Here is a 23,131-nt window from a genome sequence, read left to right as displayed (position 1 = left end):
AACTCGTAATCCGGTCCGTGGGGCCGGACCGAGGGCCGCCACCTCTGGTGAGGTGGGGGCTGCGAGGTAATCTCTATAAAAGTGCGCCGGAGGGTCCCCCGACGTGTATTTCACACATCGGAGGACCTTCCGGCGTGCACCCTCCGACCGGACGGTGTTGGGGTCGGGGGTTCGGGGGAACGCGGATGATGGAGCGGGGAAAGATCCATTGTCTGCGCGTTGGTGGCGTAAGCCTTCGTTCCAGCAGCCACCAGCGAGGGGGGTTCTAGTGGTGGGCCTGGAAACGGGCATCTGCTGGGCGGGACACGCGGTAGAGTCGTAACCGTTCCCGCAGTTCCGTCCAAAGCAGCGCGATGGAACAGAGTGGGGTTTTAGTCGGTAGAAATCCGACATAACCACGGCTCCATCCCCGGGAGCCGGGGGTATCTAAGAAGATTTCCCCACTATAAAAAAAAAAAAAAAAAAAGGGGTCTTAGTACGCAATGACAAAAAGAAAAATGATGGTCAGAACGCTGATACCGGATACCTTAAGATACTGTAATATAAAATATTACAGTATCTTAAGATAAAATAGTATAGTATCTTCACCGTGTGTGACGCGCTTAAAGGACGTTATAATTTATAATAACGACGTTTTATAAGAATTTTTTACTTGCATGAAATCCACTTATTTATTTACTTACTCATTAACTGTACAACAGTTCTATAAAATAAAAGTAAAACAAAACCGTTCTAAATTTAAAAATGGCCTTATGGCTCAATACCATATCTACCACTACCAGGCAACCTTCAGGCAAAGGACAAAATAAAAAAAAAATTCGGAGTACCTATGCTGAATGAGGATCACAAGTTTACGTAGTGTTTTCCTACAAAGGAAAGATTGTAATTGTTTTCGAATATTTACGGTATCACATATAATATCTCTAGAAACCAAAATAGTTCAATTTCATTCAATCATGTTCGATCGACTACCTATCCGCCTCTTTTGTACAATGGTTTACGCGAGGGCGATTGGTTGGCCCAGGGTTCTGGGTATGAGTCCCGGAATTAACAAAAATATTAAAAACCAACATTATTTTCTAAAGGATTTATGAATTAATGTTAAGTCTGTTTTTGATAAAAGTGGGACAACCATATGCTATATTATGTTGTATCTAGTATCTACTACTCGAATAAACAAAAACACGTTTTTTTTGAAGAAACACGAACCACAGCGAAACTGCTCTTACAGTTTTTTTTAAATAGGTAAATTACCCATAGAAGGAAAGTACATAGAGTTAATTATTGTTGTATGCGTATGAGTACCTATCTATTAATTTTTGTTAGTGACTTCTAACTAGAGTTTTAAAAAGCCGGAAGTGAATGGACAGATCTGCAGGTCCCTGTGATAGGCGAAATCTTTTATATGGGTGATTATACAAAAATGGGGTAACTCGATGTCATCAGCCAATTTAAACAAAGTCTTATTATATTTTATTCAAATAACAATCTATTTTAAAACAATGAAGCGTCCTTTATTTGGTCACTCAATTTCACTTCTTTATTTAAAATACAAATGAATAAAAAAAATAAATTAATACCTCAAATGTCAGTACTTTGGCATGTCACAACTCCGAAAACCAACAATCAAGTGACTATCGTTTAAACATTATCATCGATTTAAGAAAACTTACAAAAACACTACAATCTTTGATGTACATAGTATTATATACTACAAATTTCATAACGCAATGTTTTCCATTTTATTTAAAAAATAAAATTAAACTTTGTCATCGTTTTCACTAGTCAGTCCGTTGTGTGTTTTTTAAATTCGAAATTCTCGCTAAATATCACCAAGTCGAGGTCAAATCCCTGTCTAAGTATTAATGTTGGTAATGAAGTTACTTGTGCACCGCATATTTTGACGGCCGTCATAACTGTACCAGCGCTAGGGTTGTGTTTGTCCTCTAAAATCTTGCTGCGCCAGTCAACATTTCAGTCCTATGGTGAGTCGTTATTTTATTGTTAATCCGATTTTTATTTTCATTTATAAATGGTTAACTATGATTTGTAAAAATATAGTTTGTTGATATTAGAAATTAGGCAAAAAAACATAATTTGTGATTATAACCTCATATTAAGTCCCTTTTCATCAATCCGCTGGCATCAGTCCTTTGTCAGATATCGTGCCAGAGGACTGACGCGACCCCATAGTACTGATGATTCTGTCGTTTTTGAGAACTTTTATCTTGATTGCTATTGGTATAAGCATTTCTATTTTATATTTCAGTTTAAAACATCATGCGCCACGCTAAAAGAACCTGAATTTGACTAGGGAAGAAACATTTAAGAAAGAGTAGCAAAGAAAAGAGCTATTGAAACAAACTACTAATAATTTTATTAAAAAAGATCTTATTTTATTTTAATTATTGATTTTGATGCTTTCAGGGCATAGCTTTTTATATTTATCAGATAAATACGTATACGTATATTACTGTGAAGTAAAATTACCTCAAAATAACATAAAAGTTAATTAATATACTTAATAACATTATAAAAATGTCAAGGGGCTCTTATGAAAACTCAGATGAGACTTTCATTCGAGACTTTGGTTTTTAATTTTACTATAATTAGTACTTTTAACATAAATATTGGTAGATTTTTAGGGCTACGAACCTCAAAAGGAAAAAACAGAACCCTTATAGGATCACTTTGTTGTACGTTTGTCTGTTAAGACGTTTTTTTTGGAACGCGTGGAGGTATCAATCTGAAATTTATATTGGATACTCAAGATTAAGAACCCTTGGGGCTGTAAAAAAATCAAACTTATAACGCAACGCAATCAAAAGATACCTACATCCGTTAATACTGCAAATTTCCGCAAAATTAAATATTCGCAAGGGAATAAAAAAACACACAGGATGCTTGCAGTGTATACAGTCTACTATAAACTGCTATATAGTTTACTTCTACTTGGTAAATAGCAACGTCTTTATAACACAGATAAGGAAAAATTGCTAAAAGTGTAAATTTTTAGTTACAAACATAATAAAAAATAGGTTTTTTAGGACTCCAACTCGCACTTGGCCGTTTTTTTGTTTCTTTTGTTTGTGAATTACTTGAAATATCAAGTAAAACTAAGTCAAAGTAGAAAAAGTTAAGTAAGAGAGTAAGAATATTCACGTAGCGTTAAATGTCAGAAGGCTGTTTTGAAACTTGAGACATTGTTTTTTCCCAGTATCACATATTATTAATTATCATTTTTAAACGTAACTAAGTGATTTTAATACTTAAAAGACATGTGCCATTATTAAAACTGAGAGATTTGTAGTAATTTTCATTCAATTTCTTTAAGAATATTACAAAATTGTGTTTTTATCAGTACCATGTTAGCCTCGTCAGTCCCCTGGAGGCCAATTTCAGAAAATTTAAAATATCTCACAATCTACTTAAAAAACTGGCTGGCCCGATTTGGAACAATATATTCATTAGATTAGCTATCATATACACCCTAATTTGTAACAATCTGATATAAAAAATATAGTAAACAAAATATCCTCAAAAGTTACCCCATTTTTGTATAATCACCCATATGTAATTACACAATACAATACAAAATTCTTTATTTAACACACACATACAGAAGAAAAGAAAAGAAAAGAAAAAAACATATAAGACAGATACAACATGTTAAATAGGCGGCCTTATCGCTTTCAAGCGATCTCTGCCAGGCAACCTTTGGATAGGATTAGTTTTAAGAAATCGAATGAGATAGGTGGTGTTTTAATTAAATACAATTAAAAATAAAACAGACTAAAAATAAAAATAAAAAATATATTTATACAGGTATAAATACAGATATTAATACATTATATTCATATATTAATACGAAAATATAGACTATAATACACATACTTACATACATGCAAATATATAAAATGTATACATAAGTAATTACTTATACCTATCATAGATTAATATCAAATTTAAAAAATAGAGACAATCTTTTAAATATTTCATAATTTATGAAAAAATTGTTCACTGAAATATAGGGCAGATTAAAAGGCAACAAATACCTTTTATCATTACCATTTAACATTTTCCACGGCAGCGGAACTTAATGCGGAAAAAAGTATCCATAACTTTATTTTTCCCCATTTCTTTCTGTGGAAAAATCATATTAGAAGAAACCACTACATAAATCAGTAAATCATCATCATAGTTAGGGAATATCTAAGTACTAAATAGATTCCGACCTTGTTAAAACCCTGATTTAATTAATATTTAAGTACGTAATATTGCTCGAATTTAAAATAATGCTTAGTAATATGGGAACTCATATGAGATATAAAACGAGAGGTAGGTCGTAGACAACTTATTGTTTACGAATAAATAAAACCAGGAAATGTAATATAATTTATTGAACAAATTTACAGTAGATACATTTTGTTATTTATTTATTACCTGTCAATTTATTTAAGGGTACTTCACACAAATGTAATATGCCTGCGAGTGGCGCGTAATAGCCGCATGAAAGTTTCATTTGTGATGATTAGCTGTTACCCCAGCGACCGCCCACGGCTAAGGCTTTCATTTTCACTGGTGTTCAGTCTACGGGTATTCATGGGGCTGAGTCCGCGTGATCGTAATTGTTATGTTTGTATAACCATGCGATCAAATTGTCCCATAATATCCTGGCGTATCCTATTCATAATAGATTAGACGGACCGTTCAATTTTATTTCGATTATTTGGTAGGTATTTAGAGACTGCTAAATATTAACAGAAACTGAAAGTAGTCATACCGGTAAAGTTTAAGTTATTTTTTTAAGTTTGCCAGTGCTAGTGTGACCATCATGACTCAAAGTACCTTTAGTACCGAAAAGCTAAGTAGCAGAGGGTCTGTAAGCGAAGAAAAGTTAATGGTGAGCGTGTGATTATTGTATATTTACAAATTTAATCTTTTCACCTTTCAGAAAAATAACAATCGATATGATAACGATATTTACAAGATTAGGATGAATATAAGTCAAGAATTATTATATATTTATTATTATAGTTAAAGTTCCTAATAGAAAATGATTTAAGTATCTACCTAGTTATGTACCTACCTAATTTTAGCAATTTTGTAAGTCATCATCATAATCTCAAACTCTTTTAAAAGGGAATTTTGATTGATTGAAAAAATGTATTTAATAGATATCTATTGACCTAAGATTAGGAATAAGTAATTACATATAATAGGTACTAAACCTTGACAGGTTGCTGTTCGAGTGCGACCCTTACGAGCTGACGAGGGGTCGCGTATCGTTCACGCAGTCAGTGATAAGGTAAGGCAAATAATTATCTTCCGTATGTAGGTATGTACAATATATCTCTATAGTACTATCAGAGTAGGAGCAATCGTTTTTGTTACATTCAACTCGCAAATGTGAATCCCCGTTAGTTACTTTCAAGAATTATTTTATAATTTTGCAATTCATTGGTATGATTCATAAGCATTCTTAGTATGACTGAACTAAATTAATACGCTTCAGTTTAGTCATTTCAGTCTCTTTTGTAGATATCATTCTTCAAACACTTTTTGCCATTGATGATAAGATGTCACAAGTTCATCTTTATTTATGGCGGACGTGATGTATCCAAGATGTATCGGTATCACTATGAAATATGAAAAAAAGATCACATGAAACTTCCAAGTATAGCTTAGAAAAAAATAATTGATAATTGATTTGTAATTGAATTGATTGATAATATGTTTTGAAGTGAAACTTCTTTATCGGGGTTGGAAAAAAATTTAGTGTTACATTTTTTCGTTACGCGTGACATTTTTCCGTTACGCGCCATCTTTTTCTTATCCCTACCACGCGTAATTCGACGTATGTATTTCTGTAAAGTTGCATATAGTAAATTATTTTTTGGAAAATAAGGTCATAAAGAAGTTTCACTTCTTACGTGTGTACACTAGTACACGCACACATTTTTATTTTATTAGATGTTAGTTTTGGAAGAGGAGACTGACAGTCGTCGGGATGTTCTCAGGCAGCGTCGCGTAAACGATAAACACTACTTTTACGACAAAGTTTTTGGCGAGAGCAGCACACAAGTATGTTGTCACTTTTTAAAAGCCTAGCATTAAGTATTAATTTTATTTAAAATTAATAATGTAAGTTCCGGGTTCAAGATTTGAAATAATGTTCAAAGGATTTAACTTTTAAGTAGTTTTCTGAGCGTGGGTAAACGATAAACAACGGAATCTTTTTAATTTAAGTAGGTATCAGGTTTTTATGGTAGGTAGAGCTATAGTAAAATAATAATATCAACTACTATAAAAAGTAAATTTCGCAATAAAATTATACTAGAAAACTATACCGCATTCAATGTTAAGTATATTTAATAATTTATTTTATGTAAAGAGCGGTAGAGATTATCCGAGAGCAAAGTGAAAAAGTTGACTCTACTTTATACTGGGATACCCGGTCGTCGAAAACCGACTCATTCTTACATTCGTGTTACGCTGTACATGCTGATGAAACATATTTGGGTAAATTTGAAAATCTGCAAGTAATAAGATATATTTGAGAGATATTTATAATCATGATAAGGAACGCATTTGAATATTTGTCTAAAGATTAAAGATAATAAAATTTGTTTAGGTCATGTACTTAGGTGTATTCCTATATAGGACTGGAAAGTTTGAATGGGCCTTGGAGGAAAAGAACTTGAAATACTTACTGGAGATAGCAAATTTATAATATTATATAATTGCAGACAAAGATTTTTGAAAATTCACTTACCGTGCTCAGTAATTGAACTAAAGAGATACTAAATTATATTTAATTACTAGGACGAGGTGTACGATGCGGTATGTGCACCGTTAGTAGGTGATACCTTACACGGCATTGCGGGAGCGGTGTTCGCGTATGGGGCGACGGGTGCAGGCAAGACGCATACGATGACCGGCCTGATGTCGCGTGCACTCAGTCATCTATTCAGTTCTATCACGAAGAGCGACAACCCTGATGCTTTTGAGGTAATATTCTCGTTCCTCTACATAATATTATTATGTAGTTATCACTTACTATTAAACATAGTAAGTACCTACTTAGGTACTCGGAAATTCGATTAATAGCTGAAAACAACATACTTACACCATAATATTTTTTGGGAAGAGAAATCATTTTTTGCTTTAATCTGGCATTTTGTAAATTCTATTAGGCAATTTATGTGAAACGCATGTAGGTACCTACTACCCACGTAGGACTACCCATCCATTAATTTTATCATCATTCATCAATGTGTGCTGTGTTTTCACTTATCATTTATCATTGCAGTATTTATTTAACAAACAACTGTTAATTCTATAGTGACAAAAAACACAATGTTATTTATTAATATGTGAATGAACTAAACATGGTGACAATCCTTGTTTAAGTATAATAATCGGTATAATGACTATTTGTGAATTGCGTGAAACGTTAATGCGATAAAACAACACATTCTGTAGTATTTACTATTTACTATCGTAAAACATATAACGTGAATATGTAATATTAAGAATCAATAATGCCATTATGTATGTACCTACCCACTACCCATTTGGATTCAGTATCATAACTAAGAAATTTACCGATTGATGCAATTTGCTTTTAATGATTGAATCTCTTTTATGTGGATAAAAAGTTAAATTACCTACATATTGCGGTTCTTTTTCTAATCTTTCATCTTTGTATTAAAAAAATAAGTATCTTCGTTTCATACCATAAAAAACACCTCTTTGTAGAACTCTACGCAGACTCTACCTTAAAAAGGAGGCATTTTGGTTCTGAATTAAATAAATTCGCGAATATAAAATGAAATGATTATGGTCAGATATATATTATTATACTAGATAGACTCATTCATTCAATCATTCAAAATAATCAGGGGTTTCTTTTTTCCTCAAGTAAATGTGTCATAGTGCCGCTTCTTCGAAAATCAAGTTCCCACAAGATTTTGTGTTCCACGCGAAGAACTTTCGGCCTAATGCTAGATGCAGAAGTAAATCAACTAAAATCTAATACCTATAATTTAACAATGAATAGTTTGTTTGTACGCGATATCCTCAGGAACTATCGACTGATGTCAAAAATTCTTTCACCGTAGGATTTGTACGTATGAATCAGGGGGCATGCCGGGCGGACCTCTAGATTTTTATATAACTTGCTGATATATTTATATTATTAATAAATATTATTTAAAAGTGTTGAAATTTTTAAATAATTTAACGTATTCTCAGTTAAATAAAATACCTACATAGAAACCTAAGAAGAATTAAATGCAAAGAATGAGGGAAGGTTGTTAATTGACTTCCTAGTGTATTTCAGTTTCTAAAATTTCAGTAGACACATCTAAATATTCGCTGCTGTGGTACTTCTCTGTTTTATTTAGCTAACAAATACATTGCATATTTATAAAGTTGGGTTAAATGGAATGACACGATTTGCAAACTGTGATATATTTACATAAGTACATGTTAGCTACTGTACAAATGGTAATCCGTAATACAATGTTTGAAATTTTAAATGTCGCCGTAGTTTTGGGAAATAATAATATTCTGTTTTTTATTTCCTATTATATTTAATAATATTATATTATATGATATCAAATTGTGTGTGCATATATTTGGCATGGATATTTTAATAAATATTATTATAAAATACCCTAACTACTTTTGATTAATAAATGATAAGTAATGTTATTATTTTTGACCTGTTTATGCAGTTTTTGAGGATTGAAAGTAGAGCTACATGGCTCATGATGAAAAAAATAGAACGATAGGTATATATCTATTATACACTTATTTATACATAATATATTTACGAAGGCATCCGATCCACTTTACATTTTCTATAAGTCTTTTCTTTTCTTTTACAAGGAAAAGTAGAGTCGTTCCAATGAACGTATATTAGAGTGATTAGTTAGCACTATTTGCTTTATTTGCGACCCGTGAAATTTCATGCTTCTGTTAATTGAATAAATCTTATTTTATTGAGTAGTGGACCTTAACCGAAATAAAGCGTGAATGACCCACTTAATATACACATTCTTTCAGAAAACTATAAATGAATGTTGATCCTAGTAACCTCAATTAATGAGAGCTTTGTTCTTGACCCTTATGTAACGAAATAGCTAAAGCTTTATACCACTTTATATACTTTTCTGTGATGATTTGTACTGTCTGTAGAGATACTTTTCACATTATTTATTTCTATAGAGCCTAGAGGAAGATTTAAAATGATACAAAACGAAAGAATTATCAAAATCGGTCCACCCATTCACCCGTGATGCAACGGGTTTATTGTTTGGTAAATTTTTAATGCACAATTTAGGCGAAAATTTGTAAACAGGAAGATTATGGAGTACCATCTATATTATACCTATATATAAGCCTATATACAGGTATAATATACGTATACCTACAAGGTAGGTTTCGAAGCCGAAAGCTCGGGCTGAATAATTATGTCACAGTACTCGTGATTTCGTGAATTATAATTTATGTAAATTCACTGTATAATTTACACTATGATGTTATAGGTACGTTGCAAGTTTACAGTTTCATTTCTCGGAAAATAATAAATAAACATTACCACAGATTAAACTATAGGTACTTACGAGTTACTAAAACCAATACAAAGTTTTCAAGAGAATATTACTTTAACAGCTCTAAAGGAATACAACTATGAGTCCGATGTAAAATAATGAAATTACTTATAATTCTTCGGAAAACGTCGACATAAAAGTCATTAAGTTTTGTGGTTATGATGGCGTAGGGGTGGTAGGGAGACACCCTGTGTACAAGGTCAATGCCTATTGCGCTCTGCGTGATAAACAATGCCAGTGTAGCTATTGAAAAATTACATTCTATTGATGATTTTTATTCAGTTCTCGTTGGTTTAACTGAATACCTACACTTCAAAATATTTTATTCAGAAAGATAGGGTATATGATAAATTTGCACCGTAGGTACATATAGGTATTATGTTCAATTTGTATGAACTGAAATAGTAAAATATACCTTCGAAAACAAATACCTACACAAATTAAATTTCTTTGAAATCATGCGATAATTTTCTTTATACGTTAAGTGACGTCACTTACGGATATGAACGTTATTCAGTATGTACGCTGATAAAAAACTTTCATTGCATTTAACGTTAAAACGTCTCACATGCTTCAAATCGTGCTCCAGTTAACAATTTAAATAAACTGTCGGCACGTTGCCAAAAGATCAGCAAGCGATTATAAAATTTATTCACCTGTTAAGCACGATATACTTCAAGTCTGTAATATAAAGCTACATAAGGACCTTATATTTTCTGAGACTTAGATTTATGAACCCTTGAAAGTTGTGTTAAATATACTGATACAGGCGCGCGTGAGTTTAGTAATTTGTTTGAATTGATCTATTGATTCGACTAACGATGTACGTAACGTAAATAAAACGATGAAACGCACTAAAGATAAGGAACGATCTTAGACCATGAAAAACTTTTACTTACATAATACAATTAATCTTATAAGAAGTAGGTACTTTCTGTATTTTTAATACAATGTACTTTCGTTCTTTATTTCATAAATTCGTTGTTTTTAAAACTATTTTCAAATCTTTAAAACCTGAAGTTTACTCTCAATCCTTTAAGACAAATGTTTAGTAAATCACAATTGGGAATACCTACTTATGAGGTACCTACTGAATATGTGCAGTATTCCATTTACTAGTAAATGGGGTATTACTGTGATTAAATAGTACCAAAGCGGTAGTATGTATTCTTATCGTGTGGTACCGGGCTATTGTTGGATAGGTACGTGTCAGGAGTAAATATAATATTATGTACAACAATCGCGAGGAAAGCCTTGTACTCTATCAAATCTGCTGACGTCACGAAGGCTGAATCGCAGAAGCATCGTTAAATATTCAGGGCCATTTTCCTGAGACGTGGTAGGTAGGTATTAACATTTGCTTGGCACACGAATACCTCCGCTCTCTTTAGATATATTGAAATGCTAAGAACATATATCATCAGGAAGGATTTGTAAGAAATTATACGTGATGTTTATACAAGGTTAATTTCACATAAATTATTTGAAGAATATCCTTTGAGCATGTTCATTGATCAAGTTCACTTTTTTTTCACCCCAAAATTATGTTAGAACCGATATATATTTTAAAACCAGACATAGCATTTCTATAATAAGTATTTTCTATGTTCACAAGCTATTTTTATGAAAAAATTAAACTTAGGTGATAGTACTTAGGCACTTAATTTATATCGGGAACGGTTGCCGCGCGAATCGCGATAAAGTGCGATGTGCACGCAAACCAAGTCGCGAACGGAAAGTATCTTTAACTTTTAATTTCGATATTTCTAAAAATACCATGGAATAAAGAAACTTGTAGGTCTTAACAATGCCGAATCAAGCAACAATATCGTGTGTGCTGAGCGCTGACGTGTTACTTAATAATAAAAAATAAGTTTTAGCTTATGAACACATTTATGTAATGAAAGAAAGTAAAATTTATGCGAAATACATACCAATTAGCTAAGGGTTTTATATTAAGTAATTTTTCAATATTTTTTTATATGTTTGTCTCGGCTTGCCTTTTTCACATATCTAAAGCTTTCGAAGCTTTATCTTTCTAAGACAAAAGAATAAACAATGCCGTATCATGCATATAAACTTCTGTGTAAAACACGTGTTATATACATATAATTAATTAAAATCACTATATCTTAAAAATTTTAAAATTTTTGTGTTCTCCGCGGAGTAGGACTTGTGTTGTAGAGTCATCGGAATAATCTTTATTTGGAACGGCACTGAAATTAATCAGTGTAAGTAATTCATCTGTCCAATATTCCACAGGAACATGCGGCGGACATTAATTATTTTCATTTTTTTAAATGCTTTTGTATTTCCTATGTAGGTTCTAGGCGGTAATATTAATTATACTTTTTGATTTAGGTACACGTTGTGTAAGCTTATTGACACGCAATGAAAGAGATAACTAATAGTGATATGACGGATAAATCGATAAGTAGAGGCGATTCGTTTGAGCTATAAGCAATTTGCAATGTATAGAATACTAGCTTTCCGCCCGCGGCTTCGCCCGCGTTTTCAAAGAAAAACCCGTTCCCGTAGGATTTCCGGGATAAAACCTATCCTATGTCCTTTCTCGGGTATCAAAATATCTCTATACCAAATTTCATGCAAATTGGTTCAGTAGTTAAGGCGTGATTGAGTAACAGACAGACAGACAGAGTTACTTTCGCATTTATAATATTATAGTATGGATGTATTACGTATGCCTAAATAGTTTTTTATATTATAATTAATTCAATATGCCCATATTTTACTTGTATATTTTTCTAAAACCTGCAATTATCTGTGATGAATTGATGCCACGTCTATAGTTAAGGAGTATTTTTATTATTTTTAAATAATATAGGTAGGGTACCTACTATACCTACATAGTATCCTAAATAAAATATTCAAGCCACCTTTCAAGATAGGAAAATGTTGGTACAATATTTTGTTAAAATTATTTATCTTTTGTTACGATTAGGAAATGTATTTTATTAGTTCCTCAATATTCATAAATTAATGAAAAGCTTTAAGCTAACCAACCTTCAATGGCTACAAGAAACACATCATTAGTATTTCAGTCATTATTGTACACGTTTACATGCTTACAAATTGTTTAACCTTTAAATATCGATTATATATGCCTCCCTTGAATAACAAATATGCATTGGTATACCATTTAAGTTTCAATAAAAAATATATATATGTACATATTTGCCAAGTCGGCTAATTCTTTTTTTATTACTGGTCTATAGGTGTTTTTTAGAAAAGGTTATTTGTGAATATTTCCAATTGTTTTGAATAGTGGAGATATTACATAACGATATTTTGTGAATAGTAATTCTGTACATATATGTCATTAAGGGCTGATTTTTCAATCCTTGATTAAAACTTATTCGTCGAATAATGTATAAAACTACCATTTTAAAAACCTATTCTAATTGCCCGTATTTGACAGTTTACGTGACATTTAATATTATCGTGTAATACTTTATTGGACGGATAAATTTTATCCAAGCATTGAAAAATCGGCCCTTATAATAACAATTTTTTTCCTGCAATTTTGCCTTTAATATAGTAGTTGTGGGGACATACGCATTATGAACATTTTTTTATATTTTTCATTTTATTTTCAATGTATGCACATACTCTAAAAATAAATTCTTTAAAATTCAACAAAATAACGAAATGAACATTTAAGAAACAATTTTTACGAAATATAATTATGATTGTAGCACAATATTTTTTTTGTCAGGTTAAAATGTCTTACATCGAAATATACAATGAAAATATCCGAGATCTGCTAAATCCAAGTGCAGGTCCCTTGGAGCTTCGGGACGAAGGCGGCAGTGGCGCGCCTGTAGTCGCTGGACTCAGTGAGGTGGGAAAATGTTCATATTTTTGGAAAACCATAGCTTTTATCACGATGTAGGGTGATAGAGGAGATAGATTATAAACTATTGAAATGATTTGTATGACGATACGTTTTGTTTTGATTTGTGATACATTTAAAATCGCTACCGCTACGGTTGTTTATGATTTCATTTTTAAAAGCTTACGCAACATGATAGTATTAAAATATTTTATTTAGTTCACCCAATTCTATGAAAAATACATAATTGAAACAAGTTATTTAGACGCTTACGTACAAAATACCTGCCCTATCTCCTAAATAAACTGTAGACTAATTCCCTAGCTACGAGCTACGGACGCCGCCCACGTAGCAGAATTATTGGCTAGGGGAGATCGCTCCAGAACTGCAGAGCCGACACAAGCGAACCAACATTCCTCTAGAGGCCACGCTCTTTTAAGGTATGTAACTAATAAAGTATGTATAATATAAATGATACATGTAGTTTACATAGCTACTAGCCTAACCTGTAACTTCAAAATTAAACTTATGAAGAATAATCAATTCAATAACAAACTTTTTCATGGTAAAAGTTTAACTACCTCTACTCACATTGAACTTTATGAGGACCTTGCTATCGTCATAATTACATATAATAAGGCATCGCGATCGGTATCAACTGCATAGATAGAAGTTATCGTGATTGTAGGTATCGGTTATTTCATAATCCATACTAATATTATAAATGCGAAAGTAACTCTGTCTGTCTGTCTGTTACTCAATCACGCCTAAACTACTGAACCAATTTGCTTGAAATTTTGTATGGAGATATTTTGATACCCGAGAAAGGACATAGGCTACCTTTTATTGCGAAATATGTCCTACCACGGGCGAAGCCGGGGCGGACCTCTAGTTGGTAATAAAAGTATACTGATGCCTTAAAAATAAGATTTTATAATGTGAGTCAGACCGGTAAATTTTTTAACAGTTTTAATATATAAAAATAATTATGTATATAATTAAAAAAGCACGCAAGTAATTTTTTTCTACTTACCATTAGACTTTACATTTATTTTACAGCAAATAATGCAACTTATAACGTATTAAGCTTATTACCCACGAAATAATTAATGCATTATTGTAGTGTATCGGTGAACAAAACGGTGTCAGCTGGAATTCAAAGAGGTCGCTTGTTCCTCATTGATCTGGCGGGATCTGAGCGAGCTGGAACGCGAGCCAGGCGATTGGAAGGTGCTCATATCAATCGGTCCCTCCTTGCCTTGGGAAATTGTATTATGGCGCTCTCTGGAGGTGCAAGGTAATGTGTATTACGTACTGAAGTATTTGAAGATCGATAAATCCAAGGATATTTCGTTTGAAGTCATATTATAATATACACGTAGTTACATAGTCATATTTCACAATGCCAACAATAAAATATCGCTAGTGTCTATAGTAATATCGCTAGTGTATATAATAACAGGCTACGTAATACATATTATGTAGTAACTAAATCTGTGGTATTATTAAGATTTTTTTTTTTTAATTAGTATGTTTGTTTTGATTCGAAACCTATATACATATTGTATCTATCTATCCATGTAGACCGTAGAGCAGTAACAGTCTACGTCGTAGCTCGACAAAATTTACAGGGACAACTATAGAAGACTTAGCTGTGGTATATATTTCATTGAAGTCTAAAATCTAAATGATTAATACCTACATTTAAAACTTAAAATCTATTTCTGAAGCTTTGAAATTACTCCGTTGGTTTCATCAAAAAAAATACGTAAAAAAAACCTTGACGTATCTAATATTCATAGGTTCATAGATCAGTAACTCAGTAAGAATATCTTATGTATCTAAATAACTTACAACAGATACGTCAACTACCGCGATTCGAAACTAACCCGCTTGCTGCGCGAAGTCCTCGGTGGTAGGTGCCGCACCGCCATGATAGCGCACGTTTCACCCGCGGCCATACACCGGGACACTACTAGATCCACATTGCATTATGCCCAACGAGCATCGACTATCACTAATAAGGTAACACCTATGTAAATGGAGAGAAAATTTAATTTTTTCGGGAATAATTACAGAATACTTATATATAGCAAAACTAAAAATGACTTAAAAATCCGGGGCGGGTGGTAAGCTTCATACGGTCTATATATTTTGGTAATTTAAAATAAGTACATCTATAGAAAACAATTTTTTATAGATTGGTTGAAAATGTGTGGAAAATGGTGAAAATAATTGAGACACTTTGACAGGCTTTCGAACTGTAATTATATACCAACACTTATTAATAATGGGTTGATGGATTTCAAAATAAACAATAAACATTGCTACTCTAATGTAGAATCAATGAAACGATCGGTTGAATGTAACCTACAAAGCATTCTAGTAATTTAGCCTACACAAAAATCGGAATTTTAATACTAATGTCTTTGTTGAAAGAACACAAAAGATTTTGAAGAAACAATTGCTCATATTGCTTTGTTAAATTTTAGGTTGAACGGGAACTAGTGGAAACACCGATGCATTTGTCACAGTATCGCACCGTGATTAATGAACTTCGCGAAGAAATCGCGAGGCTCAAAGTCAAAATGAAGGATGACCGGTCAAGGTATGACCGCATATTCCTTTATTCGCAAATAAATTAATTTTAACTTCAGCTTTAATAGACAGTCATTTTACGGAACAGCATGTCAGCTCCTTAAAATCGTTACTAGTAACATTAATATAGATCTTGTGTCTTTTTGGTTTTATTTTATTTAAAAATAGGTACCTAGTATTTACAACATTAAATTTAATTAATTCGTTTAAAATTAATTTTAATTATTTCATGCTTGTTACAATCTTTCACTTATCCTTCTGGTCCGGGAGCCAGCAGCAGATTTTATGACCAAGTTCCTCTCAAGCGGTAATTAGTAAAATGCATCAAAGTATAGTATTATGAAGCTTCGTGAACGTCAGCTGGAGCTCGGTTGGGGGGAAGAGCGGTTGTAGCCTCCCGTATCAGCTGACGGTTTTTCCACCAAGATACAGCCAGCTGACATATAGATTTATCCACAGTTACATATAAGCTATCATCAGGTAAATTTTTGTTTGAGAGGAAATAACGGAAAATAAATTTTTCTTTAAATTTAACTTTCATGTTCGAGACACCAGCTGACGTATAATACACCATGTTGTAACCAGCTGACTATTTTTTTTCGTTGAGATATTGGGTTAGCTACAATTTGACAAATTTTTAGCTGAGAGGAAATGAATGAATGAATGTATTTTTTTTCCTATGTGCGTGGGAGGCTACAATCGCTCACCCCCCCAACCGAGCGCCAGCTGACGTTCACGAGGCTTTATAATACTATACTCTCATGCGTCTGACGAATTATCTCTTGAGAGGAAATAGTTAACCAAATTTGCACCTGGCTCCCTAACCATTCTAATTTCTTAATAATTTAATTATTAAAACAGCAAAACAAAGGAAGATGAACAAGCAATAGAAGACACTATTAGTAAAGTAAATACAGAAGAAAACGCTGCTCATCTTAAATCCCTGAGAGAAGCGATTGTTTCAACGTTTAAGCAACAAATGCGATTACGGAGACGTCTTATGGAATTGGACAGTCATCTCTTGGGATTGGCTCTGGATGCAGAGAGACAACATGCAGCTATCTCACACTGGGAAGCTAGATTTAACAGGCTTTATAAACCGATTAGTTTAAACGGGTCGAGATTAAGCACGCAACAGAGCTATAGGTTAGTTACTTATTAAATTAAATTATATCTATATTAAGCACACATTTTTGAATATATAGTGGAATGGTTATCGAGGTAAACTTAATAACAGATATATTTTAAAGTCAATCCTATCATCCTATGAGGTAAATTGTTCAACTATCAAGAAACTTTATATGAGAAGATTTAATTCCAAACAACATTCTGCAAATGTTTAAAGGAAACTGATAACGTCTACTTCTTCATATTATCCTCTATTTTCATTATTATTTTTGAAGATCATCTTTCTTTCTATCTTAAAAATAAGTAAAAAAATAGTGGCTTAGTGGCTAATAATTTCGGAGGGGTGTGAACGGCATGTCGGGCAGCGTGGGCAGCGTGGGCAGCGTGGGCAGCGTGAGCAGCGAGCGTGCAGAGGCAGAAGTAGCGGTGGAGCAGGCGTGGGCGGAGCTCGCGGCCGTGGAGCGCGAGCAGGAAGCGGCGCGCGCGGAGCGGGACCGCGTCGAGCGACACCTCGAGCAGGTGCGCTTACGAGGCGCGCAGCTTGAAAAGGTACGACGTTTTGGGTATGCTTGTGTTAAGTTTTTTGTTTTAGTTTAGAGATACGATCTTGTGATGGTCAAAAATAAAATTATTACATTTGTGATTTGACTCAAAAGTACACATTTTGATAGATGGACTGTATGGTCGTATGGAACTACCGGCTGCAGCCTTATTGAATTTAATTATGAACTAGTGTTCTGTGTTGTTGGTATTATGTGTGAACGACTGTGACAACTAATCTTTTGCTCTATCCAACAATCTTTTCGTTCCCTGTGTCGCATTATTCCATACAAGTAAAATGAAACAATTCCAGGAGCTCCCAGCACACATAACCAGCGGTCCAGAACGCGAGGTGCTATCACTTGTATGTCGCGTGCACGAGCTAGAAGCAGACAAGCTAGCGCTGCAGGGCGAGCGGGCGGCCCGCGCGCACGAGCTGCGCCGCCGCGATCTAGCGCTGCAGCGACGTGACGCGCAGAGGCGGCTAACAGACGAAATTATAACCAGGCAGCGGAGAGCGCTGGAAGGTATAATTAAGTGTTTATGAAACACAATCACTTATTAAATCTGTTAAAAGTTGGTTAAAAGATTGCTGTTACCTTTGCGGTGAAAATAAATCAACAGTGGACTGGGGGGCAAAATCATGACGTTTGAAAGCAGTATTAATTCCAGTGTGGAAAAATGATAGAGCTTTAGAGCTAGACTCCAACACTTTCCCACACTGGAATTATTAATACTGTTTTAAGGCATTATGAACCCCCTTGGTACAGCATTTGTTTAGATATCATATAGTTATGTAATAATAAAATGCTTTATATATTTATCACTGGTTACAATTGTAGATAAAGATAAGAGAATTTATACAAAACATGGAGATATTAAATCTTTTTCTTCAAACTTTTCATCGTGATTTGAATAACAGATAAATATAATACTGATAGGTACATTCATTTTTACTGTTTCCTACCAACCAGTTTTTATTTATCAGATAACAAAACGTAAACAAATTAAGATACATATAATCAATAATATTTAGTCTTTCTCATATGCCTTTAAATTATTATTATAGATCTATACCATTATGTTAGGACCCAATACTTCTGTTTCATAGTACATATTATATATTCGTCACTATATTTCAGAGGTTGGTGTCGGCATACAACCGGATTTGGCTCAGCTATACGAGTTATATCAACAAGAAATTCATGCTTCAACATACACAGAAACCAGTGATCTCTACACACCATATCGTCTACCACCTATATCTTCTAGGTATAATGATATCCATTTATATTGAAATACTATTCAACTTTATACAATTTTGAATAGAGCTTTTAATTAGTTCTATTTTATAATTCGTGATTTTAAATCCTATAATTTACATAGTGACCAAAAAATCCCATGGAGTAGCAGAGAATAGCGTGATTTATTTAATCTTAGATGCGATATAAAGTTGGTATAGCCAATGCCGAATAGTATGCATGAGTGGATGTGAGGGCATAGGGGTATGAAAAAAAATTTCAAACCTACCCGATATGCACACAAATTTTGTTTAACTTCAAACACCGCCACGAGAGTTTTATATTATATCACGACATAGTATAAAGCAAAGTCGCTTTCTCTGTCTTAAATCTTTAAAACTACGCATCAGATTTTAATGCGGTTTTTTTTAATAGATAGAGTGATTCAAGAGAAAGATTTTAATATATAATTTATTAGGTTTTAGACAAAGTGGGCGAAGCTGCGGGCGGAAAGCTAGTTAGATTATATTCTCTAGTATCTATGTGCATATGTTTAGTCTATGATGATGTTCTTCTACAGTCTAACAGAGCTAGCGTGGTCGGAGAGCTCAAGCGGGTCGGGGCGCGGCTCGAGCTCCGGGCACTCTGGCTCAGGCGACCGCCTGCCGCGCCTCGCGCCCACACCACGACCGCGCACTAGATACAGGTACTGTATGGACATGGGCATCGAACAAACACATAATGCATAAAGAGATGGTAAATACTGTCCGCTTCACCCGCAATTTCCTTCCGCGTACGGTGAAACTGTGGAACGATTTGCCACCTGCGGTTTTCCCGAACAACTACGACATTGGGGCTTTCAAGAAAAGAGCTTATTTGTCCATAAAAGGTCGGCAAAGCACCTGCAACACTTCTAGTGTTACAAGTGTCTATGGGCGGTGGTGACCACTTAACATCAGGTGGCCCACCTGCCCCTTTGCTTGCTCTGTCATAAAAAAAAAATAAGACTTGGGCCACGGGCAAGGACATAATTATATATACCTGGGGGAATACACGGGTCACGGGCCATCAATGGAACAAAGACATAAATGCATAAGGAGATGGTAAATAAGACATGGGTCACGGGCAAAGGACATATATACCTGGGGGAATACACGGGCCATCAGAAGAGTCAGAAATACAATAAAATTATGCTTGAATTGGAAAACATAGGTTAAGGAATAAAACAAAGAACTTTGTTAGGAACAACAAATTATATAAATTTATAAAGAATAGAAAAAATTCGATCACGAGGCGGGACTCGAACCCGCATCCTTCGCGCCATTCCGGGCGCGAAGGATGCGGGTCACGAGTGGCTGAGTTGGTATTCAGACACATAAAACTGAAAGAATAGAATAAATTCGATTGCTCTGGCGGGTCACGAGTGGCTGAGTTGGTAAGGCATCCGCCCCGGAAAGGATGCGGGTTCGAGTCCCGCCTCGTGATCGAATTTTTTCTATTCTTTATAAATTTATATTTATAAAGCATTTGAATGCCATAAAACCAAAAATATAAATTCAACAACAAATTAATTTCTGCATCTACATAATTTTACTCCAAGATTTGCTTTACTGAAGCTTGGTATGGTATCTACTTAGAAAGGTAGTGTTTCTATTCTATTGACTCTTAACAACATTCTTATACAACTAAGTTAAAAATGTTGTTTAATTTGTAATAGGTATAATTTTAATTTTTTTTTTATTTCAGCCAAGCAAGTGCTACAACCCTGAAGCGATATTCAAGCGATGACAGCATCGTCATAGCGGCTCCTCGGGGAAGTGCGGAGGGAGCTTCCTGAATATAACATTATTTATTGTGGAAATAGTAAAAAAATATCTTGTGCGAATGTTGCAGTAAATTATATGTAACGGTTTTTCGAATAAGATATCTAAATTGAATTGTTATTCGAAATAAACTATTATTATGTAATAAATAATATATATATATTATGCACATAGTGCACTGGAGTAGGTGATTATTTCTTATTGTAAAACTTTTAGGTGAGGGTGTTTTGGAGGATTGTGTTTAAAATTAAAATAAAAAGGTCTATTTCTGTGAACCAAAGTAGTCTAAATAACAATGTTTTTTTTAATATTCATTAAGTACGCTTATTGATTGAGAAATAATAAATTGCTAACTTAGACCAAATATTTTTTGCATAAGATAAGCCCATAGTTATCTAACAAAACTCTCTTATTCCTAAGTAGAAAATATCTGTATATTATGAATTAATAATTATCTTAGTAAAAACTAAAAATGTTGGAATTTATATAGCTCAAATGCCTTATTTATAACATATACATATATGTATATAAAAGTTTATCGATTAGTTGTGAAAGATATCACGTCTACGAAAACCTTAATTCTGCTAATTATGCATGTTTTGTACGCATTTTTATCTTTATGGTGTTTAAGATGTTTACGTCTTTATAAAAATGCAAATGGTCTTTGCTTGTTTTATCATCAGTAAATTAGGGTGATTGTGTTAATAAAAACTGTAATGAAAACACATACATTTTTCTTATTTTTATTAGATATCTAAATGACAAGACATTCTCGTTAATTACGGTTAAAAATTAAGATCATATTTTCTTCACCCAGTAGGTAAAAAAATATTCATTATAATCCATAGATACTATCTAAGCTCTACAGCTACTTATTATTATCTAAAAAATGGCTACAATAATACCATACAATTATCAATCCTTAGTAAAAAAAAAAACACTACAATAAATATTTATTTATTACACAACTACGATAATATATTTAAAATGTATAAATTGTTCACAAATTTAAAATTATACTACATACTTATGAGATATTCGAAATCTGTACAAAATGTATAAGGGCTTTGGCGTCAAATGGGTATAAACATTACAAATATCACATAATATATAATTATATATATTATTACGATATAGATTACGTTAAAAACTAACTATAAATATAGCTGCCTTATCCAACTTTGTATAAATGAAAATCGTTTGACGTTGCCAAAATCTAATCTCACAGCGGTATCCAAATATATTACTAATCTTCAAAAAGTAAAATACCTCATCTTCACTCTTATAAGATGAAAGATGTTTATCCTAGCAAATAGCAATAGACGGTGTAGCTGAGAGGGCTTTTATCATTATATGAAAATACCATTCTTCTTATATCACTAGTTAAATAATAAATAAATAAATAAATCTCTTTATTTGCATAATGTGTGTACAAAGATAACAAATTACATTATAGGTCGAATCAACACATTAGCCATGAATGGCGTGCGTGTGGCAGTTGTCCTGGCGAACATGGTTCAGCCAGGATACATTTTATCCAAATTGTTCACGATCTATTCTCAGACATAACATACTTCTTACATTAAAGTCTGCAAATAAAATATTTTATTTGTAGAAAAAGTTTATAAAATCGGCAAAGCGGTCAAGCCTGTACGGAGCACCGAGAAGTGTTGAGATGCAGAATGCAGATGAATAGATTAAGTACAATATATTTACTGCATAAATAAGCACCCATAGATAAAAAATAAGGTCGTTTACAGGGGCCAACTAGATTACATTATTTTCAATAAAACCCTTAGAATAAAACTATAAGAATTCTAAATAATTTGGAAAATCCAAAAGTGCACGCCTCATAATTTTTTTTTAATAAATATTTATTAATTATTATTTTTGTTTATTTAATAACAATTAAACCACATCGAATCAGACCCTGAAAAATGAAAGGGTTCTATTCCTGAGCATACTCAAGCGTAAGAGAAAAAAAAAGACTCGATTAGTAAAGTATTTCGGTCGCTATCGTGTTAACAAGAAAAAGGATCCGCACATACAGACACACGGACGTCCAAGACAGAACTTTTTTAAACTGTTTTTTAACTAGTTTAAATAACAAAAATGACATCAAAAATATCATGAACGTTAAAAATAGTGTTTTTTCTTAATATGTGTGTGTATGTATTATCTTACAAGTGCAATGTATGATACATAAAGACATTTTAAGTTTGAAAAATCAGATGTTTTGCGCGAAGTGACAGTAGTACCCACCTCAACGCTTCGCTTATGAGGCGTGCAATAGGTGTGCGACAGACTTACGCATATAAGTATAACGTC

General features: G+C 33.2%; 1 protein-coding gene across 1 annotated transcript; it reads left to right on the top strand.

Moving 5' to 3' along the window:
- The first annotated feature begins 4,834 nt into the window (after positions 1 to 4,834).
- On the top strand, positions 4,835 to 21,030 carry Kif19A (Kinesin family member 19A). The gene is made up of 15 exons (XM_090104847.1): positions 4,835 to 4,903; positions 5,240 to 5,308; positions 5,974 to 6,084; positions 6,826 to 7,011; positions 13,357 to 13,482; positions 13,798 to 13,913; positions 14,597 to 14,770; positions 15,333 to 15,498; positions 15,966 to 16,081; positions 16,933 to 17,217; positions 17,541 to 17,748; positions 18,053 to 18,266; positions 18,882 to 19,011; positions 19,561 to 19,686; positions 20,727 to 21,030. Exons 1-15 carry the CDS (start codon positions 4,835 to 4,837, stop codon positions 20,815 to 20,817), a joined length of 2,187 nt encoding a protein of 728 aa, XP_089960973.1. The 3' UTR covers positions 20,818 to 21,030.
- Positions 21,031 to 23,131: the final 2,101 nt, after the last annotated feature.

Source organism: Colias eurytheme, chromosome 8 (genome assembly GCF_061535395.1).
Source record: "Colias eurytheme isolate Ceu_HAF_F1 chromosome 8, ilColEury1 Martin Lab GWU primary, whole genome shotgun sequence".
In the NCBI taxonomy this organism is placed as follows: domain Eukaryota; kingdom Metazoa; phylum Arthropoda; class Insecta; order Lepidoptera; family Pieridae; genus Colias; species Colias eurytheme.
The sequence above is the reverse complement of the archived record's forward strand: the minus strand, read 5'-3'. Positions and strand labels throughout refer to the sequence as shown.